This window comes from Meriones unguiculatus, chromosome 14, assembly GCF_030254825.1.
Source record: "Meriones unguiculatus strain TT.TT164.6M chromosome 14, Bangor_MerUng_6.1, whole genome shotgun sequence".
NCBI classification, from domain to species: Eukaryota; Metazoa; Chordata; class Mammalia; order Rodentia; family Muridae; genus Meriones; species Meriones unguiculatus.
In genome coordinates, this window is record NC_083361.1 from 18,298,704 (window position 1) to 18,326,619 (window position 27,916).

Below are 27,916 nucleotides of genomic sequence, written 5' to 3' on the forward strand. Positions count from 1 at the left end.
TCTGTTGTTTGCTTTGTTTTTGAAACACGAATCCCCATAGCCCAGGCTGGCCTTGAACTCACTGTGCAACCTTAAACTCCTGCTCCTTCTTGCCACTGACACTCATGCAGACAAAAATACCCACTCAGCATAAAAATATTTTATTTTTCAGATGATCAGGACCCTACCAAGGGCCCTTCTGTGCCGTTGTAATGTCTGAAGTCTTTGTTCCTTTGCCCTTGTTTGTTTTTCAGTCAGGGTTTCATGTAACATCTAAGATGGCGGCAGATTCTTGAACCCCTGACCTTGCCCAGCCTTGACATCTTAACTACGTGGATCTATATGCTCTACAAAGATAAAGACCTTCTCTGTCTTGCTCAGCCTTCTAGCCTAGTAGATCATGAAATATCGGTTGGACGAATGACTCCTTCAGTTAATTCATAGCTCATAACGGCTCAGTGGAGGCAGGCCATGTGAAGAAATGATAAAATGATAAAGAGCACAAGCATTGGGGTAAGATGTCTGAATTCTAGGCCCCTTTGTGAGCCTGAGCCTCGAGATGGTAAGGACAGAGGAAGAAGTTGACGGGATGAAGAGATGGCTCAGGGTTAAGGACACTTGCTTTTGAGCGGTACCTGGGTTTGGTTCCCTGCACGTGCATACATGGCAGCCTCACAATCATCCTTAACTCCAGTTCCAGGAGATCCAATGCCCAGCACAAGTCAGCGCAGACCTTGGCAGGTTCCCTAGCGCCGGCCTCCTAGCAAAATCCCTCCCGGGAAAGCTCAAACTGTCCACATTTGGCGCGAAGGTGGAAGGGACTGGGTGAAACGTGGGTGTGGTGGCAAGGGCGGGGGCCACCACAGTGCGAGATTTCGCCTGAGACAGCTTTGCCAGCTGGCTCTGTAGGGGGCGGAGTCTCCCAGCCGAGGGAGCTCCGCTATAGCCTGGAAGCAGGTTGGGAGTCAGGGAGCTGGCTACTTTGTGGTTGCCCACAGGCTATGGCGGGATCAGTCTCGGGGTCCTCACTGTGGTCTCCCCTCTGGTTCCTGCTGCAGCTTGCGACGTTGCTGGGGACGCTTGGGCCACAGGTGAGTGCTGGGCCAGGGGGCTGGGGATGTAGCTGGCCAATAGGAGCACCTCTCTCTCTCCCTCTTTCCCTTGGGCTCAGATCGCCCCAAATGACCCCTAGCGAGTAAACCCCTCATAACTTGGGGAGATGCCTCTTAAAACCTAGCTCAGCCTCTTCTGTAGCAGGGAAAGAGGTGAGGGGAGAGGTCGTAGGGAGGAGACAGTAAAGTCAGGCCTCTGAAACCTTTTGAGGATCCCGTTTTCTTGAAGAGTATGATCCACTTAGAGTCTTGGGCTGAGAAACTGGCTGTGAAACCGTGGTTCAGTCTCTGGCACTGTGTGGGCTGGACCACCATCCCCTCTCCTCAGGCTTGGAAGTTCAGGGACTAATGACCTATGTAGAGTTCTGCTCCAACATGCCTGCTAGGAGCAGATCAGTTCACTCTGCCCAGCCAGGGGTCCAAGTGTGCATCCTACCTGGAGTCTCTCCCCGGCTAAAGTGACAGGGTAGGATTAAACACACTAGGAGCCCCTCCCCTAGCTCAGGCCCCATCCATACTTGCCAAGTAATAGTGGGATCCCGGTGCCGCCAGACCCGATGTGTCTGGAGAAAGTAGAAATAAGGATGATAATTAAAAAAAACCTGGATTTTTAAAAATAAAAATGTAAGCCTCTAAGCCTAGCACTCGGGAGGCAGAGGCAGGCAGATCTCTATGAGTTCAAGGCCAACCTGCTCTACAGAACAAGTTCCAGGACAGACAGGAATACATAGAAAGACTCAGTGTCAAAAAATAATAAGTAAATAAATAAATGTTCCCATTTAAAAAAAAATGTTGCATGTGGTATTATATTTCTCTAATCCCAGAACTCCTGAGGCAGAGGCAGGAAAATTATCAAAAGCTCAAAGCCAGCCTGAGCTACAATGGCCAGCACCAGAGCTAGACTGGGAGCTCTTGTCTCACAAAACAACAAAAAGATAATTAAAAGCAATATTTCAATCACTGTAAACATCAAACAAAATTCTTTTGGGGGCAGCCAATCTGAGGCGGCCTTTTCCCTGGCTCATCTCTCTATCAAGTTGCAGATGGCAAGACTGAGGCCCAAAAGAAAGGAGCTAGATGGTGAGCTCCTGATTCTCCAGCAAATACCACTGGCTCCATCCCAGACCTGAGGGTCCTGAAGCAGGATGTGGCCTTCTCAGGGGTGCGGCTGGGCCACCCGGATGTTAGGGTTCCTGCTCTGAGCTCAGCCTCACCCTGTTTGCTCAAGGAGGGCCCAGAGCTGGCAAGTGAGCCCAACAGGGGCCAGATATGAGGTAGCTCCAGGCCTCCCTCCTGCAGCCATCAGGGGGACTACAGAACTTGGCACCAAAAGCAGCTGGGCCAGTCTGGGGAGGCAGAAAGGGTTTTCCAAAAAGAGGTACACATTTAACTGAGGAGAAGGAAACCACGCCCACTCGTGCCTCAGTCTCCCTGACCTGGGCAATGGGGATACTCAGAGCCACCATCCCAGAGGGAAGATGTATATAGATCAGGGAAGGCCTTTTGTTTGCCACTGAGGCCTGAGGACCTGAGTTTGAATCACCAGCTCATGCACCAAAGCCCGATGAGTGTGGGCACGAATGTGAAGTCACCCCTGTGCTGGGTGGCGGGAGTCAGGGGGTGGGAGTGAGGTGACAGGCAGATCCCTGGGCCACTCCAGCTAGTCTAGGAGGGTCAATGAGCCCCAGCTAGAGACTGTCTCAAAAGCTGGAAAGTGATGAGGGAAGAGAACGGATATTAACTTATGCATGTGTGCGCGTATGTGCTCAAACACACACACAGACATGCACATACACACACAAACATGTGCACACAGGTGCATATAACACAAACACACATGTGCACACAGATTCATATCACACACACACACACACACACACACACAGCCCTTTGGTCTGCTTTGGAAGACAGAAGAACACAGGGGAAAAGGAGGAAGTGGGATTCAAAGTCTCCTCAGCTCCCCCAGCTCCCACTGTGACCTCCTCCATAGGTCAAGTTCATCTTTCTTCCCATCTCTGTCTCCTCAACCAGCCAAGGCAACCTGGGGCATAGGCAAGGGGGGTCCTGGAACGCTCAGATGAGATGCTTTCATTTCTCATCCCAGGTCCAGACCCTCAGGCCAGAGAACCTTCTGTTTGTGTCTACCCTGGATGGAAGTCTCCATGCCCTGAACAAGCAGACAGGAGACTTGGAGTGGACAGTGAAGGACGGTGAGCAAGGAATACCTGTCTCTCCTTAGTCTCAAGGTGGAGTGGGCATTCACCTTGACACAGAAGATAAGAACAGGAGCACGAAAGGGCTGGAGAGATGACTCAGGTGGTTAAGGGCTTGCCCCACAAGGGAGAGGACCTGAGTTTGGGTGTCCAGCACCCACATGAAAATGACTGCTACAGCAGTGTGTTTCCGGACCCCAGAACTGGGAAGACAGATGAGAAAATCTGTGGGACTTCCTAGCCAGCCATCCCAGCCAAATTAGTAAGCTCCAAGTTCAGGGGGACACTCTGTCTCAAAGAAAAGTAGGAGCCGGGCATAGTGGTGAATGCTTGTAATTCCAGCACTCATGGAGGCAGAGGCAGGAGGTGAGTTCAAGGCCAGCCTGGTCTACAAAGCGAGTCCAGGACAGCCAAGGCTATACAGAGAAACCCTGTCTCAAAAAAACAAAAAAGAAAGAAGGAAGGAAGGAAGGAAGGAAGGAAGGAAGGAAAGAAAGAAAGAAAGAAAGAAAGAAAGGAAAAACTAGGATAGAGAGCAATTGAGGAAGACACCTTTGATTGTCACACACACACACACACACACACACACGAACATGAACACTAGGACCCAGCAAGCCAGTGTCCACAGGCAGCTTCACCAGTAAGCACCTGTGTAGACTTGGGAAACTCACTTCCGCTCTCTGAACCTCAGTGGCTTCACCTGCACACGGGGTAAAACGGGATGACAGAGCTCTTGCCACCTGCTGGGCTCTCCATCTGGCAAAGGGTAAAAACTCGGTGTGTTTGAGCTATGCTTTTCAACAGAGTCAGAAAGAGACTGAGACCTGTTGTCTTTGTCCCTGCAGACCCCATTATCCAAGGACCAATGTATGTCACAGAGTAAGTGAATTGGGGCCTCTTGTGGAAAGGGTGACTGTGGGAGCCATAGTTGTGTGAGGGCTTGGGGGGGGGCACGTGGGACTTCCTAACAGAAGTTAGGAAGAGTCTCATATAATGTGGAAAGGCCTCTTGCCGCTCCAAGGTTCCTCCCACAGGGATACACTCTGCTGGTTGAGAAGGGGTGGGGAAAGGACCTTCACGAAGCCAGAGCCATGCACCCAGCCTTCTCTGTGTCCCTCTCTGCTCCACAGAACGGCCTTTCTCTCTGACCCAGCTGATGGCAGCCTGTACATCTTGGAAACCCAGAAACAACAGGGGCTGATGGTCTGTTTTCCCTCATGGCCTGGGAAGGGTTGGGGCACGAATCCATCAGCCAGAGAGTATCGGAGTGGGGTGTCTTCTGAAGTTGTCAGTCAAGGCTCTGACCACTGTCTGAAGTCTGTCTGAAAAGTGGGGTGTCTGGCCGTATCCACAGAGCAGAATATCAGACCTCTGAGTATATCATAGGGCATCTTCAAGACTCCGGGGGCATTGAGGTGAAAACGGTACCGGTTAACTTTTGCTAAAATAATACATCACCCACAAATTCAAAGAATTAGGCTGAGGCCCATCTCAGTAGTGCTGTTAGTCTGAGTTTGCTCATGAATATGTAACTCAGCTAGGTAGCTCTGGCTCTGATGTTTGGTGGTTTATATATGCTCATCTTACCCTGTGCTCCTTGTTAAAACCCATGACAAACCTGAAAACAGGGCACTCACTCACTCACTCACTCACTCACTCACTCACTCACTCACATAATACAGACTCCAGAGAGAGAATGAGCCAAAGGAGGGTAAAGGGCAGACCCACACTCACCACCAACACTGAGTCCAAACAGATCCTCAATCTCGCTGAGGCTTTTGTGGCTACTGAGTTTTAAAGCCCATGTGGGTGTGAGCATCTGTATGGGTGTGTCTGTGTGTTTATGTGCGTGCATGTGTGTGTGTGTGTGTTCTATGTATGTGTATATGTGTGTGTGCATGTATTCATTCTGTGTTTATGTGGCATGTGTGTGTATCTGAGTGTGTATATATCTCTGTGTGTCTTTACATGTACATATGTCTGTGTCTGTATGTGTGTGTGTGCATGTGTACATGTATCTATTTGGAGGAGGTCATCAGGTGCAATCAAGTGAAGCTTGTGGAGTCTTGGCACCCAGTGTGGTTTTGTTTTTGTTTTTTTGTTTGTTTGTTTTTGCACTTCCTCAAGAGACTCTATCTGTAGCAAGTGACTGAGAATGCTGGCTCTGAGGCTGGTCTACCAGAGTGCCATGAGCTGACTTACTTAGCCTCTGGAGCTCCATTTTCCTCTCCTGGGAAACAGAAAGTGCAAGGTGCCCAGTGAAAAGGTTTCTCTAGGCTGACCTTGGTGAGTGTGGCACAGCAAGGGCTGTGCCTGTGTCTGCTCTTACCCCTTCTCGGACCTTTTCCCTCTCAGAAACTGCCATTCACCATCCCAGAGCTGGTCCATGCCTCTCCTTGTCGCAGCTCTGATGGGGTCTTCTACACAGGTGAGTATCTCTGCAGCCTTCGGGGGCTAGACCCAGCCAGTAAGAACGGGGACCTAGGTCATGTCAGACCAACCTGGCCAGGAACAAATGGGCACACGCAGCCTCGCCTACGCCGCCTTGAAAGTTGGCCCGCTTTCCTCCTCCACAGGCCGGAAGCAGGATGCCTGGTTTGTAGTGGACCCTGAGTCAGGGGAAACCCAGATGACACTGACCACAGAGGGCCTTTCTACTCCTCAACTCTACATTGGCCGAACCCGTAAGTCAGATGTCCCCAGCATTGAACTCAGGCTAGCCGGTCAATCTGACAATCATCAATAAACATTTTGCTGAGCACTGACCAAGGAGCGAGAGGTGTATCGATAGGCTTGGTCATCAGGACTTCGATCCAAATGCTTGGCAGGCCTCCAGTTAGTCCTACAAGAGCGATGGTCTCTGGAGTCGGGTTGGGGAAGCACCGTATGACCATAACCTTGTCAACCTTCCTTGCGGCACACAGAGTACAGCGTCTCCATGCACGACCCACGGACCCCAGCCCTGCGCTGGAACACTACCTACCGCCGCTACTCGGCGCCCCCCATGGACGGCTCGCCTGGGAAATGTGAGTGTCACCTTTCCTCAGCCTTACCTCGGAGCAAAGTCCCCAACCTGGGGAATCCCCGAGTGACATCGGGACCAAGTACCAGCACACAGTGATCCGCCTCTATGCTGCCCCCTCATGTGCTGAATGCTAACAGCCTGACCTGACCTGAGATGGCTCTGATGATCACATGGCCTGAGCAATACATCCGAACTTAGCCATACCCCCAAGTGACCCCAGCCAGGTAACCTGGGGTGACTCCTTGCTTCTTAAGGAACCCCCAAGCAACCTCCCCAAATACCCTGAGCAATCCCGTCAAGTCTAAACTGACCTCAACATGGTGAGTGACTCCTGCATATAACTCTTGCTACACCCTTCATGTGCACCCATCCTACCCAACTTTCTGAGGAGCCTCCCAGGTCCTAACTGACCTCTCAATTCTTGACTTCATCTTTCTTCATGACACACTATGCAGGCAACACATGAGTGACACCACCGAGGCTCCTAAGTGACCCCTTCATATTCCAAGCGCTTCCCAAAGGACCCAACGGCCTCTGGGTCACACTACTTGATCCCCCAGTCTGACCATGTCCATGATTCATGACCTGCATCCTAAAAATCTCTCCCTCAAAGGACCTCTCATCTTAACTCTCTCGGATGACCCAGACTCACAGACACACGAGTCAACTTTGGATGGCCCCAACCTATCCCTTCCTGTTTGGACAAACTTGGGTTGATCTTCCTACGTTGCAGTACTCTCCACGTGGCCTCACATGACCTTTGCACATCTGAGCGTGCCCCACCCCAGCTGCTTTTTGGTGTGTTCCCTGAGACCTCTCTGCCATGCCATCTCCCCGCCTTTTTTTTTTTTTTTTTTTTTTTGGTAGACATGAGCCACCTGACGTCCTGTGGGATGGGCCTGCTGCTCACTGTGGATCCAGGAAGTGGAACTGTGCTATGGACCCAGGACCTGGGAGTGCCTGTGATGGCCATCTACACATGGCATCAGGACGGCCTGCGCCAGCTGCCCCATCTCACGCTGGCTCAGGACACCCTACACTTCCTTGTCCTCCGCTGGGGCCACATCCGACTGCCCGCCTCCAGCTCCCAGGACACAGCAACCCAGTTCTCTTCCTCGGACACCCAGCTTTTGTGAGTGTCCACATAGAGAGCCCAGGGAGGGCATTTCTGAAGGTGTCAACAGCCCCAGCTGAATAGCCAGTCATAATGCTCAGCTGTGACCCACCAATACAGTTACATCGGGTATCAAGATAACATCCCTAGGGCTCCTGGATGTTCAAGACTTAGCAAGTGACTGAGTAGAGTTTGTCCTAGGAGCGTCCTCTGGGTCCCAATCAACGTGACTGTTAAATACTTTAGGTGCTAGCCTTCCTTAAGCTATTCTAAGACACACACTGGAGAAGACAGGGGTTTCTTATTTGTTCCATTTGCTCCACAAAAGCTAACTGAGCACTTACTGAATGCCAAGCATGCGCTAGGCTCTGAGAGTCCAAGAGCAAACAGTAGAGTCAGTTCTCCTGCCTTCAGGAAGCCTGGAGTCTAGTAAGAGGACAGACATATAAAAGGCCGGTATAACACGGTGAGATTTAGAATGAATTCAGAAAAAAGATGACACCGGGGGCCTGGGTATGATGGCGTGTACCTTTAATCCTAGCACTCAGGAGGCAGGGGCAGTTAGAGCTCTGTAAGCTTGAAGCCAGCTAAAGCTGCCTGAGAATCAATCTCTCTCTCTCTCTCTCTCTCTCTTTCTCTCTCTGCCTTGCCGTTTCCCTCACCCCCTGCCACACACACACACACAAGCATGGGAGAGATGGCACAGAATTAAGAGCATTGACTGCCCTTCCTGAGGATCCAGGTTCAATTCCTTCCCAGCCCTCATGTGGCTCGCAACCATGTGGAACTCCACTTCCGGGTGATCTGATGCCCTCTTTCTGACCTCTGTGAGCACAATGCGTGTGTGGAGTATACAGACATACATGCAGGCAAATCACCCATACATGTAAAAAATAAAATGCATTACATTGGAAAAAGATGATGCCGCAGCAGAAAAGCTCAAGGGACTGAGTAGTAGGTGATAGACAGGAATTTGGGGGGCGGGGGAGGGATCAGGATGGTTAGAGAGTTCAGCCTGTAAGCAAGGAGGCAAAGGCTGTATAGCAGGCTTCTGGAAGGTCATAGCTGCCTTCATTTTTCATTTTTCAAATACTAAAAGAGGAAGAGAGAAAGAAGAAAAAGATGAAATGGGAGGTGATGAATTCCAATGTAGAAAAGTGAGTTTCTTTCTTTCTTTCTTTCTTCCTTTCCTTTTGTTTGTTGTTTGGTTGGTTGGTTTTTGGTGTGTGTGTGTGTGTGTGTGTGTGTGTGTGTGTGTGTGTGTTTGAGACAGGGTTTCTCTGGGCAACATCCCTGCTGTCCTGGAACTCACGTTGTAGACCAGGCTGGCCTCAGACTCACAGAGATCCACCTGCCTCTGCCTCCCAATTTCTGGGATTAAAGGTGTGTGCCACCACACCCCGTAAAAACTGAGTTCTTATAAGAGATTGTGGACAGGTGTGGTCATGGATGCCTCTGCTCCCAGTACTTAGGATACTACTGGCAGAGCATCATGAATTCGAGGCTAGCCTGGGCTACATAGTAAGACCCCCCCCATCTTTAAAAAAAAACAACAGTGAGATATACATTGAGAAAATGTTGCTATAGATTTTGTACCAGTTCATTTTGCTGCATGACAAACTACTCCTGCGCTTGTAGCTGAAAAACAGCACACACTTGCTATATTCGCGTTTCTTTGGGTCATCCAGGTAGTTTTCTGGTCTCCGAAATCAACCGGTGACTTGGTGGAGGCAATGATCCAGAGTACTGTCACTCACCTGTCTAGTGGTTGGTGGGCCATTTGGCCTGGAAGGTGTCACCTAGAATATTTCATTTATATACCATAAGGGCCTTCATCCCTTGTGGGAGAGAAGGCTTCCTCACGCTGTAGTCTCAGGGCTTCAAGAACAGTCCTGGAGGGCAACTCCCAGCGCCCAAGAATCACTCAGGTTTATGCTTGTGTTGGATTCGTTTCATTGGCTAAAACAAGTCACGTGGTCAATCCCAGTGTCAACACAGAAGGACGTACAGAGGTCACGTGGGTAGAGTAATGCTGAAGCTACCCACCGCTATCACTCATCCTTCTCTTTCCCCCCTCCCCTTTAGGATGACACTGTATGTGGGGAAAGAAGAAGCTGGTTTCTATGTCTCTAAAGCACTGGTCCATACTGGGGTGGCCCTCGTGGTGAGAAGGGGACCTATGAGTGGGCTGCCAAGAGGGATAGAGCAGGATAGGGGTCTCTTTTCACATGTGGCTCTTTTGCCATAGCCCCGTGGACTGACCCTGGCCCCCGTGGATGGGCCCACAACAGAGGAGGTGACGCTTCAAGTCTCAGGAGAACGAGAGGGCTCCCCCAGCACTGCTGTGAGATACCCCTCAGGAAGCGTGGCCCTCCCCAGCCAGTGGCTCCTCATTGGTGAGCCCCCCCCCGCCCCCGATTTCAATTTGAAGTGGACGAACAGAAAAGCCTTATTAGCCCGGTTTCAGGTCGGAATACTGACAGTATCCTCAACACTCTGACTCTTACCCCTACCGCTTAGGATACCATGAACCTCCCCCAGTCCTGCACACCACCATGCTGAGGGTTCATCCCGCCCCGGGGAAAGCATCCGCTGAGACAAGAGCCCCAGAGGGCCTCCATGCTCCAGCTCTCTTCTCCGAGGTCAGTGCTGGGGTGGCAGGGGCTATGGCTGGGCCCAGAAGAAGTGCATACAGCCTCTGTGCTTCTTCCCCAGGCAATCGCATAAAAGTTCCCAGAAAACGTTTTGTTGCTGTTACTACCAGGCATGTTTAAAACGTCAAAATGATATTGGCTTCCTAAATCACAAAACGTAGTCCCCAGATTTTTCCCCCTTACTCTTCACTGTAAACATTGTAAAATATTCATCAACTGAGAAATTAAAAACAGAAAAACTATAAAGGCATGCTCTCCCAGGAGAGACTGGAGAAGCTCTCGTAAGTAGTTCAAGGTTAGAAGGAGCAAAGATTTCCAAATCCCTGAGAGTTTGCTCCAGACCCACCAAATTCTTAATTTCTGGAGATGACCCTCACAGTTTCAACAACACCCCCATGAACACGTGAATTTTTAATATGTTCAAAGAGATGCCGGTCTTCACTTAGGTTTGTCCTCTCCTGAGCGACATTTCAGAACTATAGATAGCACTGTACAGAGAACCCTCCTTCCCTACAATTTCAGCTAAGCCCTGTCTGGAACCCAGGGATGAAGATTTAGGAGTTGCACATAGGAGGGAGTATCAAGAGTGAAAGCCACTTTGTTCTTAGCTCCTAAACCTGAGGAGGGAGGAACCGTGGGATCCAAAACTACATCCTGAAGAGAAAGCTTCAGACTCTTATGCAGGGCTGGGATCCCAAGACCTGTTAGCAGCTAGCTTCACTGCCATCCTTTTAGGAGCCTGGGTTCTCTACCTGATGAGGCAGGTAAGTCCAACATCCTGACCCTGTCTGTCTCAGAATCTTCCTAGACAGAACTCTGCTTTTCCCTTGCCCGACTTCAGCGGCCTCTGCCTTCCTCCCAGGAGCCCCTGCTCCTGTGCTCTGTAAGTCCAAGCTCTATTGTGAACCCAGCTCTGGCAAGGCTTGAGGCCCATCAGGAAGGCTCGAACCCACTAAAACCCATGTGTTACAGCAACAGCAGCAGCCATGCCCTTCAGCACCTGCAGGCCCTCCTGACCCCTCGCAGGGTTCTCAGACACAGCCCTCAAGCGCCACCCCGCAGGACCAGAAGAGATTGCAAAGCCTCCCAGAGCCATCCCGGACATCCCATGACCCTGAAGGTGAACTTGAATGAACAAAATTTGGGGAGTCAACGGCAGAGAAAAGGGAAGGGTGAATATAGTTTAATTTCAAAGTCAAACTGTCAGAAACTGCAGATGGTGGAATAGATAATGAGAGACAGTCTCTGCGAGTGTCTGCTGTTATAATATTATTACTGTTTTTGGGGTCTCTAGCTGTGGATAGAACTGTGTGCAGATCAAACTGTGGTCAGCTAGCTTTTGAAGAGTTGCCTTTGAGTGTCTGTTTTCTCACTGGTCCAATGGAGATGCAAACACCTCACAGTGTCGCAGAGGTGGTCATCATCATTATTAGCAAGTCAGTGCTGGAGACATACCTCAGTTGAGTGTGTGTGCATAGCATGTGTGATGCCCTGGGTTTGAACCCCAGCACTCAAACCAGGCATGGTGGTACAGTCCTATAATACCAGCCCTCAGGAAATGGAAGGAGGAGAATCAGAAGTTCAAGGCTGGCCTGGGATATGTGTCTAAAAAAAAAATCATATCTAGGTGTATTGATAATTATTTTAAAATAATGTTTTTTTTATATAATGGTAGCAGTAAGTTACCTAGGTGTGGTTTTGATTTTGTTTCAACATTCCTTTCAGTGTTTCTTGGTTTAATTTTTAGTGTAAGCCCTCAAAGACTCACTTGTGTCTACTGGTGCTAAGGGGGTATGGCTTATGCACCTATTTCTCACCCTAGTCTTCCTCTCTGTGGCCCTGAGCCACACTGGTGCCTTTTGTGTCTTTATGAGCTGGTGCTGGCACCTCCCCATTGCTGCTCAGCCTGCTTCCTCATGCCAAATTCCCACCTGCTATGTGCTTTACTCAAGCTGATGTCTGCCTCGCTCCTGGCTTGAGGCTCCAGTATTCACCCATGTCCTTCTCTTCCTTGGGCCTCCGCCCCTCCTCAGAGTCAGTTCTAGGAAAGCAAGCATGTCCTCTGAGCTTCAGTCCAGGGGCAGATTTCCTAAAGGACTCCACAGCAGGGTAACCCTAGCTCTGAGATGAAGTTCTTGTCATTTATTTACTCCACCTAGTCCCAAGGAAATATACATTCCACTGTACCCCAAAACCCATTTCCTTGGACCTTCTGACTCTGGAGTGGAATCCTCTTGTCTCTCTGCAGTCAAGACTGTTTTTTTCTCAGAGTTGTTCTTGCTAATAGCCAGTATATTTTTTTAATAGAGAAATGTGTGTGTGTATGTGTGTGTGTGTGTGTGTTTACATGTGCAGACAAAAAGACAACCTCAGATGCTGTTTCTCAGAAGCCACAGACCTTGGTTTTGGGGTTTTGTTGTTGTTAGTGGTAGGTTTGGTTTCTTGAGATAGGATCTCTCTGCATCATCCTAGATGTCCTGGAACCATGCTGGCCTCGAAGTCACAGAGGTCCTCCTGCCCCTGCCTCTTGAGTGCTAAGATTAAAGGCATGTACCACTCTGCTTGGATAGACCTTGATTTGTTGAGACAGGGATCTGGGGTTCACTGATTCAGCTAGGCTGGCTGGCCAGTGTGCCCCAGGGATCAGCCTCCTCAGTGCTGGGATTACAAGTATGGCTTACTATGCCCAGGTTTCCACATGGGTACTGGGATCAAACTTAAGTTCCCATAGCAAGGCAGGCACTTCCTTGACTGAGCCATCTCCCCAGTCCCAACCTCACTCACACACCAAGACTTTTGAAGGCACTGTGCTGTGCTTTAAGCTTGCACTGAAGCATTCAGCATCACACTTATTTGCTACAACTGTGCTCAATCTCATCATGCTCTGCCTACTTGAATTCATCTTTTTATTGAAACATTCTACTTCCATAAAAAGAACTGTTGTGTTAGAGGTAAAAGAATGTGGGGGGGGGGAAGAAACAGGGACAGAAGGTGCTCAAAAGGAAGTCATAGAGCCAATATCACCCACTCCCTCTTCTGTGTATCCACTTGATCCTCACACCGATAAAGGTGATATCGCTATCAGTCCTGAGTCCCCTGCCTAGCCACACCAAATAGCAGCACCAGCCACTGGAGCCATGTGTCTGGCACCTGGGTCCTGGCTCTAGCCACTGCAGCACACTGAGCACAGAAGGGTTGAAGTCTGGAGAAAGGATAAGATGGAGGGTGGGTCTGGCCTATGGCAAAGATGGGTGGGGGAGGATGACTGTGGGCAGTAAGCAGAGGTCACTAAGAGGACACTGATATCTTCATCTTCCTTCTCAGTAGCAGAGCAGCCCACTGTGGTGGGGAAGATTTCCTTCAACCCCAAGGACGTTCTGGGACGTGGGGCAGGCGGGACTTTTGTTTTCCGGTGAGTGGCAGCTGGAGCCCAGGCTGCAGCTGTATCCCTCGCAGCCCTTTTGACAACAACCAAAGGACAGGCATTCTTCCAGACTCCCAGGGGGATAGGTCCCAACCCTTTTCCTTATCGGCTCTCTCTGAGCCCTCCACCACTGGTCCACCGTTCAGAGGGCAGTTTGAGGGACGGGCCGTAGCTGTGAAGAGGCTTCTCCGGGAGTGCTTCAGCTTGGTTCGGCGAGAGGTGCAGCTGCTTCAAGAGTCTGACAGGCACCCCAATGTGCTCCGCTACTTCTGCACTGAGCGTGGTCCCCAGTTCCACTACATCGCCTTGGAGCTCTGCCAGGCCTCCTTGCAAGAGGTGAGATGGGAGCCCAGGGAGGGAGGGAGAAAGGCCTTGGGCTGAGCAGTGACATTTTTGCCCTTCCCTCATCTTAGTATGTGGAGAACCCAGACCTAGACCGCTGGGGCCTGGAGCCCACCATGGTGCTACAGCAGATGATGTCCGGCCTGGCCCACCTACACTCTTTACACATAGGTACCGTCTTATTCCTAGTCCCCCGACCCCTCCTTTTCCCCATCGGCGATCACTCACTCTCTCCACTCCCTTGTAGTACACCGTGACCTGAAGCCGGGCAACATTCTCATGGCTGGGCCTGACAGCCAAGGCCAAGGCAGAGTGGTCATCTCTGACTTCGGCCTCTGCAAGAAGCTTCCTGCTGGCCGTTGTAGCTTCAGTCTCCGTTCTGGCATTCCCGGCACAGAAGGCTGGATGGCTCCAGAGCTCCTGCAGCTGCCCACAGTCAGCCCCGTGAGTCTGCCTGCCAGCCAGCTCCTCTCTGAAAGAGGCTCCAGGGGAGAATCTATCCCCTCCTTCCCCCAGGGAGTCTCCATCAGGGTCTATTCTGGGAAGAGAGTAGCATCCTGTGAGGCCAGGGATGCTGCTATACGTGCTATAGCATACAGGGCACTATCTGCTCCTGACAGTTAGCTGTCCTAAATCCGTCACCCAAGTTGAGAAACCATGATCAGAAAGTGACTTTGACACAGGGTCTTACTACCTAGCCTAGGCGGGCCCTGAATTTTGAACTTTCTGGCTTCAGCCTCCCGAGTGCCAGAGGTTTACAAGCACCATGCCAGGCTTAGAAAATAAGGTTTAACCTTCACTATGCTTCACAATCACTGAGGGTCTCAAATACATAAAAGCTGGGTACGGTGGCCTGCATTGCGGCACTCAGGAAGCTGAGGCAGGAGGATCCTAAGTTCAAACTACATAGAAAAATAAATAAAAGATGCTGGCTCTCACCTGTTCTGATCTCCTTAGCTACGTAGGACCCAGTATCAGTGTAGACCTGGGGTGAAGAAAAAGGGAAAGTGAACACTAATGTCATGGCAGTACAAAGGGCAAAGCAGCATCAGCCCCGGTTGAGTTTGGGAGCCTAGGACTCTAGGTCTGGATTCATGAGTGGATGGAAGGGGAAGCAATAATGGACCAACACATCATTGGGCAGAGCCATGCCTATTCCTAAAGATAAGAGAAGGTAGTGACCAGGGGGCAAGAGACCGAAGGGTCCAGAAACTTGATGTACTAGTGTTAGGAGCCTGCCTCTACAGTATAGTTTTATATTAGCCGTCAGTATTTTAACATTGGGGAAATCCCATACACACATACACGCACGCATGCGCACACGCCTTAGATTTTCAAATGCACTTGAAAAAACTTCAGCTTTGTCATCCGGGCAGTCTCCTGGTGATGACCAGTTTTCACTCTGACCCAAGTGTGGTCAGCCTTACTCAATTCCACTGTGACTCCCTATAGGAAGGAAAACCAGGAAGCCAGAAAGCTCACAGGGGCAGAGAAAAGTATCTTTGAGTCCTGGTCTCAACAACCCCTGACCCTGGCTCCCTGCTACTCTACAGGTGGAGGGGGATTTTAGCAAGGCCCACTTCCTCTTTCTCATGCCCGTCTCTCTGGCCCCCAGACCAGTGCTGTGGATATCTTCTCTGCAGGCTGCGTGTTTTATTACGTGCTTTCTGGAGGCAGCCACCCCTTTGGAGCAAGTCTCTACCGTCAGGCCAACATCCTCTCAGGGGATCCTTGTCTGGCTCAGCTGGAAGAGGAGACCCATGGTGAGAACCAGGGAGAGCCAGGCAGGACCAGCAAAGATGGGAGGGAGGAGGCATGAGATCGGGCACATTTAATTTAAGCCATTCCTTTTCTCTTGCCCTCCAGAGAATGTTGTGGCATTGGACTTGGTGAAAGCCATGCTGAGCCTGCTGCCCCAGGATCGTCCCTCAGCAGGCTGGGTACTGGCCCACCCCCTCTTTTGGAGCAGAGCCAAGCAGCTCCAGTTCTTCCAGGTTAGATGGAGATCTTGGGAAGGGACCCCCCCCCCAAAGCTTCAAGTTTGAATCCTGTCTTAGTTAACTGTTCAGTGGCTGTGAGGAGACACCGTGACCAAGGCAACTTATAAAGGAAACATTTAATTGAGCACTTGCTTATGGTTTCAGAGGGTCAGTCCATTAGCATCTTGGTGTTTTGGAGGAAGGCAAACATGGTAGTAGAGTAGTAGCTCAGAGCTCACATCTAATCCACAAGTTGTAGGCCAAGAAAGGAACATGGCCTGGTGTGGGCTTTTGAAACCTCAAAGCCCACCCCTAGAGACACACATCTTCCAATAAGGCCACACCTCCTAATTCTTCCCAAACAGTTCTACTAACTGGGGACCAAACATTCAAATGTACAAGCCTATGGAGGCCATTTTCATTCGGACCACTTCAGGTCCTGAGGAAACGGAAAGCAGAGTGGCTAAGGGAAAAGAACCTTGTACCCTGGGATCTGTGCATTTGCTCTAGCTGCCCCTGTATGGAAATGCAGTCCATTCTCATCTGCTGTCATTCATGCTGTGACACCAATGTAGATACTCCTTCCATGTGTGACCTTGGGCAAAGGACCACATCTGAGCTACAGGCTGCCTACCCATAGAACAGAGGCAACAAAGCTTCCTTCAAGGTGGGTGGTGGCACGGAGGTAGGGCATAGGGAAGTCAAGAGGCTTTTGCTCCTCCACCATCAGCCACACAACACAGTCCTGGCCCTTGGGCCTCTGACACTGGCCACAAGGCTCAGGAGCTCTGTGGGGTCCTAGGATGTCAGCGACTGGTTGGAGAAGGAGCCAGAGGAGGGGGCCCTCGTGATGGCACTGGAGGCGGGAAGCCACAAGGTGGTCCGGGAAAACTGGCACAAGCACATCTCGGCACCATTGCAGGCAGGTAGAGGCTGCACTTGGGTGGGCCTGAGGGGCAGAGACCCAGTGGGGACTCCTCTGCAGCCCGTCTCTCTGCCCACAGATCTGAAACGGTTCCGGTCATATAAGGGGACGTCCGTGCGAGACCTGCTGCGTGCCATGAGGAACAAGGTATGTTCTGGAGCCTGGGTGGGGCACGATCAGAGATGGTCTGCCATAGCTGAACCAGGGTCCTTGTCCTGTTCATCCCCAGAAGCACCACTATAGGGAGCTCCCAACTGAGGTGCGCCAGGCACTAGGCCAACTCCCTGCTGGCTTCATCCAATACTTCACACACCGCTTCCCGAGGCTGTTGCTCCACACTCACCATGCCATGAGGACCTGCGCTTCTGAGAGTATCTTCCTGCCCTACTATCCACCAGCCTTGGATGCCAGGAGGTCCTGCCAGATGCCACAAAGGGCTGAGATCACCACAGGCCCCAAAGGCAGACCAAGAAGTTGAGCCTGTGGCTGAATCTGGCCTCAAGAGTGTCAGAAAAGGTGGGCAGCAGTTTAGCAGCCTGAGACTATTGGAGCAGAGAAATACTCTGGGGTCAGGGAACCCTTAAGAAATATAGGACCAAAGAAAAAGAGATGTACATATATTTAATGTATATAAAGGCAAGGAAAGGGCAGTCTCAGATTCAATAGAAATATCTATACAGTTCATACAGTGGGCCGAGGGCAGGAGAAGAGGTTGTAAACCCACATCCAAACATGTACAAAAATAACTTACACAGCAACCCCTTCAAGCCAGGCACTGCTCCCTGCCCAGCCCCCAGGGCCAGGGGCACTGAACAGCAGCCCCAGGGGGCCAGCAGTGCAGGCCCAGAGCTAGCAGAGTGAAGGGGCACCAGTCCGAAGGACAGAGACCTAGGAGGAGGCCTTGAGGCGGTTGCAGGCAGAGCGTGAACTCAGCAGCTTGTCTACCATAGTGCGGGCATAGCGGAGGCGACTAGCCAGTTCTTTGCAGCAGCCGTATTCTTCCAGAAGGCTCAGGCGATATGTTCGGAAGTCCCTCTTCTCATCGATGTAGGTCACTGCTGCCATCAGGGGACACAGGATAAGCTTGGTGTGGTCCTAGGAGGGAAGGAGGGAGTGAGCTGGTGTCTGAGGTTAAGGTTAAGAGGGGAGGAAGGCACTGCAGCTGGTAAAGTGCTTGGGTGCAGCCACCCAAGTACTGCCCCTACCCTGCATACCTGGAAGAAATTAATCTGCACAGTGCCATTGCTGAGGTGCAGGATGATGGCGCTGCGTGTGCGGAACCACGTTCGCAGGTAGGGCAGCCGGGCCAGTTCGTCACCTTCCCGGGGGGTGATGTTGGCCCCTGCCTTCAGCAGGTGTTCGCTCATGTAGTTGCGGAAATACTTGAGGAGCGTGATCTACTTGGAAAGTTGGGGGAGGGATTCCAGAATGAGGGCCTGACGCTGAGGCGGCCTCCGTCCGTACCACACTAGCCCGCCCTCGGCAGCCAGCACCCACCTTCTTCATTAAGGAGTTGGGGTGGGAGCTCACGGTGAGGTAGGACTCCGTGCCATCACGCTCTATGTACTGCAGGCTGTCGCCGTCATTGTAGAGGATAAGGCGTGTTGAGTCATTGAAGAGCACCCCCACGCTGTTGTCACACAGTTGATACCCTGGTGACAAGTGGAGGGCTATCTCAGAAGGGCAGGAGGAGGTGGGCAAAGGCTTTGAAATAGCTCAGTAGTACAGTGCTCGCCTACCATGCGGAAGGCTCTAAATTCAATTTTGGGGCACACGCATACACGCACAAATCACTCACTCAAAGGCTGCCATGACCTCACCATCCCCCCCGCCCATCCCACATTCTGGGACACCTACCAAGGCCATACTTGTCCGAATAGTCTACCCACTTGCTGACCCAGAAGATAGGGATGCAAGCAGGATCCTCAGCCTCCTCTGAGACAGAAACAGAGCACTGGTTAGGTCAACCCCATAGCCCCGTCCCGTCCTCTCATGCAGCCCTCCCCAGGGCAGAATACTGACCCCATGAAGCCTGAGGTGGGGCCTGACAGCACAATCCTAGACACCCAGATACCCAAATGGAGAATCACAGCCCAGGATGCCAAGTGGGCCCCCTTTACTCTAAGCCTACTGCCTCTCATGAGCGGTGGTAGGTGCAGACAGGAAAAGAAAACCCCAGGCTTCTCAAAGAGCCCACAGTCCAACCACAGGGATAAAAAAAATGATCAAAATCTCTAGGCTGTTCTGTCCTTAGCACTGGGGCTGGTGGAAGGCCTACTGCCCCAGATTAAAGTGATGAAGAAACGTAGCTGACCAGACAACTACTGCAATGCTAGAACCAACTCAGTGTACACAGGTCCCTATTGTAAAGACATGAATGTGCTGGGAAGAGATGTTACAGAGAATTATGTCAGGTTTGGAAGAACTGGCAGTGGGGGTCAAGGCAGTGACATTGGGCACAAAAGCCCTGAGGCTGGAGCTGATCTGAACCTCTTGAGGGATTCATTCCCTGAGCGGAAGAGACCCAGACAGTGCCACTATGCAGAGATGGCCTATCAGCAACCCACTAAATGAGATGGAGCAGAAGCAGGCAGAAGGCACACTAGGGAGGTGAAGGCTAACTCATCTGGACTTCGATCTATAGGAAATGGGCAAAGCAAAGGTCATGTGGGCACTGGGCCTCAGTGCTCTGCTGGCTGAGACACCCTGCCTTCTCTGGACATGCACTCACCTTGCCGCACCAACCCTCGCTCTGAGGGCTTGGAGGCATTGACGCTGGTCAGCTGCTGTAGCATGTCACTAAGGTGGCACTCGATGGCCTCATTTGTCTCCCGAACCACTGGTTCTTCTTTTTCCCGGGGACGGTCAGGCAACGGGTTCTCCATGCCTGAGAAGGTGACATGGTCATTGGTCAGGGAAGACGGTGACATGGTCACTGGCCAGGCACAAAACTGGAGGAGCGCGTGCATTTTACTGCCTGCCACAGCTAGCATTCTTCCCAGAGAAACTCTTTAACTGTCACCACTTTGGGGAAGCTGAGTCATTACCAGTTTGTGTGACAGGTATGTGGTGCTTACTGAGAGGCCACAGGCTTCAGGCGCTCAGGCCTCTGACCCGACAGCCTGGTTTTTCAGGACAGCAGCTGCTGCTGTCAGTGAGGGAGGCTGCCTGAAGGCACCAGCAACTCAGAGCTGCTCCCCTCCCATTCAAGCAGAGAGTGAAGGGCACCTGTGCATCCAAGAAGGTGGAAGGATGGGTGGGCACAATGTTTCGAGGGACAGATTCCTTTAAATAAAGCTTCAGCAGCTTCCTACCTGAACCCTTTGTTTTGTGTGCTTACAGATAGACCGAGCCTAGTGACACACACGGAAGCATTGAGGTGGCCTAGGACAGCTAGGGGTGCACTGGGTACTCTTGCTGTCACTTGAACAACTCATTTCCCCAAACTAGCACGTGACAGTTCTCCCATGAAACAGGTTATTTTTCTTAAATTTTCCAATTAAAAAAACCCAAACAAACCATCACACTACATTGAGAACTCAAGTGTGAAATAAAATATTTAAGATAGGATTTTAAAACTAGCCAAAAGGGGGCTGGAGAGATGTGTAACTCCAGTTCCCGGGGGATCTTCTGGCCTCTGTGGTCACCAGACATGATGTGGTGTATAGACATATATGCATGCAAAATACCCATACACAGTAAAAAATAAAAATAAACACACACACACACACACACACAACAAAACCAGAGACAAAACAAAACAAAAAAGAAACCCTAGCAAAAATCACACCTGTCCAAACCTAACTATTGGGAATGGGAGAAGACCCCAGGGACAATCACGCAACTCTCTACCTTTGGGTGAGCTTGAAAAATGTCTCTAGAATTTTTTTTTAATACTACTTTATTTAAGGGGGAAAAAAAACCCTTTAAAAAGCAGTATTTTAACCACCACCACATAAGACTGAAATCCAGAAGGCTGGCACTACAGGAAAGGAGAACAGAAGAGGGGCTTGGGCTGTGGCTCTAACATGGAGCCTTTAGTTAGATTCTCAGCTCCTCACAGACTGGGCACGGTGGTTCACGCCTGCCGGTAATCCTAGCACTCTCCAGGCAGAAGCAGGAGAAGGAGACGCTCAAGGTCATCCCCGGCTACTCTGAGTTCCAAGCAGCCTGGGCCACATGAGACACTGTCTCAAAAATTGAAAAGGAAAAAGAGAAATTACAGCAATAATCACTACAAACCAAGCGGGTGCTGAAGTCAGTGGGCAACAGCTGGATGAAGTGGTATAATTTCAAACAGCTCCCTGCGAAATACTTATCAATTACGATGTCTGCAGCAGAGATAGCCTTGTCTCCCTGGCACACTGAGAAAAGCATTGCTCAGAATGCAGACCCTCTTTGCAATCGTGAGGAAGCATCGAGCACCACCCAAAAGTGTCAAGGTCACAAGACACAAGGAAAAACGCAGAGGCCGTCACAGGCTGGAGGAGACTAAAAAGCCAAGTCACTAATGCCAAGTTGGGTACCGACTGACATCCTGCTACAGAACAAGAAGTGTGAACAGGGAGGGCATTTGGAGCTTGTTGGCAGGATCCTTTTGTGGCCAGTGTCTTAGTTTTGGTGGTTATTCTGTGGTCAAGAGAGATGCTGACAGTGGAGGAAGCTGGGTGAAGGTACATGCAAAGTCAGCTCTATTTTGTTTGCAGCATTTTCATGTAACCCTAAGATTACTTCAAGATAAACCAAATCATTAAGTCAGATGTGAGACACACAGTTGTAATCCCAGCACTTGGGAGTTCAAGGCTAGCCTGGAACTGGACCACAGAGACCCTGTCTCAAAGCACCAAAACCAGCATAAGTCGCTTGCCTAAAAATGGAAATCTAACTGAAACAGATGAACTAAGATTTTTGCAGTAAATTGGTGATGTATCATCCAGAAAAACAAAGCCCTTCAAGCTACCTCCCAAAGATTACAACTCTTAATAATATATATTAAGGACAAATAAGACTGCAATAATAATAACAATAATGCTAAATGCAGAAGCACACTCCTATAAGCCTAGCACTGGGGAGGGTGAGGCAGGAGGATTTCAAACCTGAGGTCAGCCTTAGTTTCACAGTCTGTCTCAAAAGAAAAGGAAGGAAGGGGGGAAGGGAGGGGCAGTAAAACAAACAAACAAACAAACAAACAATACTGCTGCCAGGCAAGGTGGCTCACACCTTTGATCCTAACAGTTGGGGAGACAGAGGCAGGTGGATCTCTATGAGTTGGAGAGCAGCCTGGGCTATAGTCTCCCCCCCAATATAAATATAAATATAATATAATATAATATAATATAATATAATATAATATAATATAACATAATATATGATTAATGCTGATAGTCCCAAAGTTGATACTGGTGTTTGTCACATTTTTTTTTTCTGCCATGAAATGTATCCCAAGTATGACCAGCAGAGGAAAGCTCTCTCTCTCAGATTAAGAAAGAGGAATGCATAGGGGACGGATGACGCAAGCATCAGAAGGAATGTAACCAAACTGGGAAAGAGAGTCAAACGCTTTCTGTTTAGGCCACTGTTCTAAGAGTTTAGACAATAATTTAAAAAATAGATATTAAAACGTGAATCAGAAAAATTCTGACCTCTAAAGAGCTCTAGAAACAAAAGCTAACTAAGCAGGAGAAAGGGACTCCACCGATTCGAAAAGACACGTACTTCAGAGCAAGAGTAAAATGGCAGACCGCCAGAGTTGGCCGTAGATAGACATTTCAAAAGTGAGATGCACCAATGCAAACATGTAATCCTGGTGCTCAGGAAAGCCCTAGGCAGGAGGACTGAATTCAAGAGCAGCCTGGGTGACAGTGACAGACAGTCTCTTGAGGAACAAAACACACAAAAAAGAACAAAGGGTGCTGGGAGTGAGCAACGTAGGGAGTGCTGAGTGTGAGAACTAAGGATGGGACATCATCCTCCAGGCTTGCACCTGAAAACTTACAGCACTCTCAACAGACCATGCAAGAGAGATCTTAGAGACTCTAAATAAAAATTTCCTGGGCTTGCTGTTCAGTCTGCTTCCTCCTCTTTGGGTCCAATGGTTTTTCCTCTGTGGCCAAGGGGTGGAAGGGCCCAGGGATCAGACCCAAGGATAGGACCCACACCTCTGGGGGCAGGCAGTAAGGCACCTGGGCTCTCCGGAGTCTGTCCTACCCAGATCAAGCTTTACCTTTATTGAGGACTGTGAGAGGCTTCCGGCTACTGGGGTCCAGGCTGCTGGGAGCTATTGAAAACCTTGGCGGGATGGTGAGGCAGGTGATGGGGAGACGGGCAGGGATGTAGCCAGAAGTGAAGAACTCGTCATTGAGCAACTCGTGAATGGTAGGACGGGCAGTGGGGTCTGTCTGAAGCATCTTCTGGATGAGGGAGGCAGCCACTGGGTTGATGTGCTGGAGTGGAGAGGCAGAGCCTAAGTGAGATGAGATAGGGCCCCCAGCCAGCATGCAGCTGCTCCAGTCTCAAAGGTACCTCGCTCGACTCATGGCCAGAAGTTCCAGCAGGCCCTCCACCCTCAACTTTAGAAAGGATCATTTCCTACCGCTTGGCACTCAAGATTAACCTGGGATAACTTTCCCTTGCAAAGGACATTTAATTATCTACTAGAGGAACCTCCAGGTCCCAAGACCTGTATTTAAATCCTAGCTCCACCCCTGATTTCAGCTATGACAAATAACTGGGGCTTTCTAGGGCCTACCAAGGAGAGAAGGTTCCACACCTAGAAGCCCACCAGTGGGATACCTGGTTTATGAGATAAAACCTAGCATGTCTGTCACAGTACTAACTCTATGCTTACGTGACAAGAATGTATTCCTGTACAGTAACTCATTTGGCCCTCACAAAAATACCTCGAGGTCTCTCTCTTCCCCTTCCTCTATATAATTAGAATAGAGACAGGATCTCACTATGTAGCTGAGGCTGGCCTGGAACTTGCAACCCTCCTGCCTCAGCCTTCCAAATGCTAGAACTACAGGTGTACACATATCCACTATTAGGCCTCCCTCCCTCAGAGGAGGGAGTGTCCTGTCTGAGAATACCCAAGGCTTCAGTGATAAAGCCAGGACCTATACCACAGCAGTCCAGCTTGCTCAAGCTAGCCCATGCTGTCTGCAGCGAGCAGATCTGTGATAGTATCTACTCTACAAATAAGGACACCAATTTGAAAGTGGCCATGTGTCCCGTGTCCCCAGAAATGGGTTATCCCTTCAAATTGATCCATGCCATTTGGTTGTGAAAATGGCTGTCATCTTGTCATTGGGAAGCCCAGTTCATGAGAGTCAGGCCATCTCCTCTGTTAAGCACAGCTTAGCTGGATAGATATGCTCTATGTCCCAAGCTTAAGCGCGTCTGCCCCTCTCCTTTTCTCCCTGTGCTTTACATCCTTTCAGGAAGACACGAGCTGGACATGGGTCTCAGTTGGCAGTGTTTGCCTACAAATGCAAAGCCAGCTTCCAGAATGTCATCATGTCAACATGGTGGAGCATGCCTATAATCTCAGCACTCGGGAGGTAGAGGCAAGAATCTGGAGTGGCTCTACTAGGGGTAGGACTGACTCATCTCTGTTCCGGGGATATAGCCAGGCTCAGCTTTTGGCTGAAACATAAACTAAGACATTTAAGTGTTGTCGTCACCTTGGGAATACTGTATTCATTTTTCTTGATCCGGAGGTAAGTCTCTTTCAGGCATGAGGTCTCAAATGGAGGCTTGCCCACTAGCAAGGTGTACCTGGAGGCACAAGGAAAGATTTTGCTCAAACTCCCAGCAAAGTCCAAATGCAGAAGGCATTGTCTCAGGAGTGGAGGAAGGGAGTTGTGCTGGATTGACGGCAGGGATGGGGATGATCTCCCAGTCTGCCCAGCAACCAATGGCCAGGACAAGCCCTCAGAAGAATGCAGGTGACAACACCAAGGGGCCGGGGACGACCCAGCTCTGGCCTGCAGTGACAGAGGGCTCTCTAAGGGCCCCAGAGGCCACTGCTGTCCACCGCAGGACACCGTGCTGGGGCTTCTGCCTACCACCAGCCTTCCTGCTGGCCTAATTCCCTCATTCGTGCTTCCCAAGCTTTACTGAAAGACAGCCAGGGACAGTCTGAGATTCTGCAGGCCTAACAAGCCTTCAGGTGTTGATGATTTGGGTCTGTGCAAGCTTTTAACAAGCAGCAAGGGGCAGGAGGGAGGAGTGAAGGAAGAGAAAGGCAGTGGTCTTTCCCTGGACCCATAAGTCCAAGCTCCAGGAATGCTACTGCCTACACCAGATTGATGGAACTGGGGCTTCATTTGAGGCAGCCTCTTCTAAACCAGCCATCCTACATGGCAGAAGGACCCACAGGGTAAGGTCAACTGGGTGAAATGCCTCAGAAAGCCCTGCTGAGGCCCATTCCCAACTTACATGATACACCCAATGGACCACACATCCACCTCAAAACTGTGTCCCTTCTTGCTCAGCACCTCAGGAGCTATGTAGTTGGGAGTGCCACACAAGGTCTTCTTTCGTTCCCCTTCATACTCCACTTTGGTTGCCAGCCCAAAATCCCCTGAGACGAAGGGAAGAAGAGCGATCTCAGCTGTTTGCCCTGGGCCATCTGTGGTTGTAGGCAGCTGCCTCAGGCCTGACCACTGGGCACTGGTGCCCTGAGACCCCAGAGCCTCCAGTCCCTGAAGGCTCCACTGTCTGGCTAGCCTCCCACTGCCCTTTACTTTAGATAGCAGGGTTAGGGCGGTAAGATGGTTCGGCAGGTGCTTGCCTCCAAGACGGATAACCTGAGTCGATCCTGGGACCCATGCAGTGGAAGGAGAGAACTGAGTCCTGAAAGTTACCCTCTGTTCCCATTCCTCACATGCATGTATCAGATTTAAAACACACAGGATAGCAGAATTGGATGTACTGGTGAATCAAGTAAATAATCCTCCTGACTGCTGCTGGGCAAGTGTGAGAAAAAGTGACAAGGGTATGGGGACTGGCAAGTCAGAGTTTGAAGGGGACAGGTGCTTTTCAGCTCAGTAAAGAGACAGCTGAGGGAATGCTGCTTGCCTTGCTCCACAGAATATGTGTGGACCTCCAGTTTAAAAAGGAAATTTACTGAGGGCCTGGCTCAGCCATAGGGGGACAAGGCAGTATTTGGGGAGGCACCTTCAAGTTCAAAACTGCTGTATTAAGGCTTCTAAAGGCAAGACACGGGACTGTGGCCCCACTTCTCCTTTCTAGACTAGAGGGCTTCCCAGAGGGGAGCACCTCCACTTGCCATTCTCCCTCTCCGTCTGGCTCCCATTCTCCCAGCTTTCCCCTCCTCGCCACCTCTTGAACTGGCACCAGGCACCCCCGCCCCAGCCCCAACACCTCACCTATTTTCACCTCCAGATCCTCGTTCAGGAAGAGGTTGCCCAGCTTGAGGTCCCTGTGAATGACCTGATTGCGGTGCAGGTATTGGCAGCCCAGGACTATCTGGCGCAGGTAGTAGCGGGCCTCGGGCTCTGTCAGCGCTTTTCTCCTCTTGTGCAGCTCCAGCAGGGACTGAGCATTCGGAAGGAAGAGATTACTGAAGGCCAAGGCGAAGGGTGGCCAGCTGGATGTGGCTAGGACTAGGCGCTCGGGAGCTAAGACAGTTCCTGATAATTCTGCTCATACTGTTTTATTCACAGGACCCTCTCCCGGTTAGCTCATGCCCTTACCCAGAGTCTTCTCTCAAACCTACTCTCGATCCTCTATCCCGGGGCTTCCTCCCGGGAGGCAAACGACCCCCCCTTTACCAGAAAGCTCTGAGATCTGACTCCAAACAGCCGCCCCCCACCCCCGCCTCAGACCTTGTCCCACTCCGGAAGGTCGAGGTCCGTGGCACCCCCTAGCCTGAGACCCCTCGTTAGTCACTTTAAGCATCCATTTCCTGCGCTTACACACAGGCCTGGGTCCAAGAGGCATCTTCCTTAATGGCAACAGGGCCCAGGCTCCCCTTCCTTTGAACCCCGGCCTTAACAGTTAGGAGCGCCAAGCACCCTCGACAGATGCCTCCATGGAAGCCTGAAACCCAAGCAACTCCTCTAGTCCACTCCAAGACCTCGATGCCCCTTTGCCAGCAAGTTCCGCGTGTGGGGGTCCCAGACCTGCGGCAGAAACACTCACCCTCCTGCGACAGAGCTCCAAAACCACAAACACAAAGTCGCTGTCCTCGAAAAAGCCGTGGAAGCCTACGACATGTTGGTGTGCGAGGCTGCGGTGAATGGAAATCTCCATAGACATCTTCTCCTTCTGGTGCGGCTTGAGCAGCAAAGACTTAGGCACAATCTTGCCTGCGAACACCTCTTTTGTGTCTGCATCGGAGATCTCGAAGCATTTGGCGAAGCCTCCTTTACCCAGAAAGCGGCCCCGTACATACTGCCGCCGGCTACGTGGGTCCACCAGGATCTCCGGAATCTCTTTGGCCAGCGGTGCGGCCACCGGGGCATCGGGAGCCGCATCTCCTGGGACCCCGGCTTTCCCGAGGTCGGGTGGTGCTCGAGCCAGCTTCCCAATTTTTGCCGCTGCATTCATGATCTCGAAGTTACTCTACAGACCTGGCCGTGCCTGTGCAGACGACCCTGCTAGGCTCCGCTCCACCCCGAATTCAAACGCGGCGCTGGGAACGTTAAAAGGGCCTGCGCGTTGCTGATTGGCCGCGGGGATTTAAAATACAAACCCGCCCAGCGCGCGGCACCATGGGAGTGCTCTATGGCGCAGCCGCCTTTAAACTCCGATCTTGGGGGCGAGAAACTTGATAGGCAGGAACTTCAGGACAGCGTGCACGTGGGATAGCCTGGGAAACCCGGAATGAGTGAATTGCGCGGAAATCCCCAGCGGAACAGGATTCGGTCCTGCTTTCTGCTCCTCGGCCAGGCCGTGATCATGTAATTCACCTGCACCTCCTCCAGGGACTTCTGTTAGAACCTAACTAACACCTTCCCACCCACCTTTCCTTCTCGAACTGAAACTCTCAACCCTACGGGTAGCTTGAGAACCCAACGCCTCCCCGTCGACCGCCCTCTCCCTGGCTAGCCCAAATAAACCCAAACCTGAGAAAACTCAGCACGCCTGGCAGGCAGATGCACCTTCGCCGCGCGCGGACTGG

At 50.9% G+C, this 27,916-nt stretch overlaps 2 protein-coding genes across 2 annotated transcripts; one reads left to right on the top strand and one right to left on the bottom strand.

Moving 5' to 3' along the window:
* Window positions 1-980: 980 nt before the first annotated feature.
* Window positions 981-17,295, top strand: Ern2 (endoplasmic reticulum to nucleus signaling 2). The gene is made up of 22 exons (XM_060366901.1): window positions 981-1,070; window positions 3,196-3,301; window positions 4,150-4,183; window positions 4,435-4,507; window positions 5,660-5,732; window positions 5,881-5,988; window positions 6,229-6,330; window positions 7,197-7,461; window positions 9,529-9,607; window positions 9,692-9,839; window positions 9,964-10,085; window positions 10,706-10,861; window positions 11,070-11,217; window positions 13,425-13,509; window positions 13,668-13,857; window positions 13,935-14,034; window positions 14,111-14,307; window positions 15,479-15,626; window positions 15,730-15,857; window positions 16,645-16,768; window positions 16,847-16,914; window positions 16,997-17,295. Exons 1-22 carry the CDS (start codon window positions 981-983, stop codon window positions 17,243-17,245), a joined length of 2,793 nt encoding a protein of 930 aa, XP_060222884.1. The 3' UTR covers window positions 17,246-17,295.
* A 75-nt stretch (window positions 17,296-17,370) lies between these two features.
* Plk1 (polo like kinase 1) lies at window positions 17,371-27,838 on the bottom strand. Its single transcript, XM_021640653.2, has 10 exons — window positions 26,935-27,838; window positions 26,160-26,328; window positions 25,207-25,351; window positions 24,450-24,543; window positions 22,991-23,210; window positions 19,499-19,654; window positions 18,625-18,702; window positions 18,265-18,419; window positions 17,982-18,164; window positions 17,371-17,862 (listed from the first exon to the last, which is right to left on the bottom strand). Exons 1-10 carry the CDS (start codon window positions 27,340-27,342, stop codon window positions 17,656-17,658), a joined length of 1,815 nt encoding a protein of 604 aa, XP_021496328.1. The 5' UTR covers window positions 27,343-27,838; the 3' UTR covers window positions 17,371-17,655.
* Window positions 27,839-27,916: the final 78 nt, after the last annotated feature.

What these genes read in the sequence shown, in the direction of transcription:
- Plk1 (XM_021640653.2), bottom strand. Translation starts at nt 27,342, where the DNA reads ATGAATGCAGCGGCAAAAATTGGGAAGCTGGCTCGAGCACCACCCGAC. An exon ending in TGGTCCATTGGGTGTATCAT is followed by an intron (nt 24,544 to 25,206) that starts GTAAGTTGGGAA and finishes TTGTGCCTCCAG; the next exon opens with GTACACCTTGCTAGTGGGCA. An exon ending in GCGAGGGTTGGTGCGGCAAG is followed by an intron (nt 18,703 to 19,498) that starts GTGAGTGCATGT and finishes TTTCTGTCTCAG; the next exon opens with AGGAGGCTGAGGATCCTGCT.
- Ern2 (XM_060366901.1), top strand. Translation starts at nt 981, where the DNA reads ATGGCGGGATCAGTCTCGGGGTCCTCACTGTGGTCTCCCCTCTGGTTC. An exon ending in TTCTCTACCTGATGAGGCAG is followed by an intron (nt 10,862 to 11,069) that starts GTAAGTCCAACA and finishes CATGTGTTACAG; the next exon opens with CAACAGCAGCAGCCATGCCC. An exon ending in AGCAGCTCCAGTTCTTCCAG is followed by an intron (nt 15,858 to 16,644) that starts GTTAGATGGAGA and finishes GTGGGGTCCTAG; the next exon opens with GATGTCAGCGACTGGTTGGA.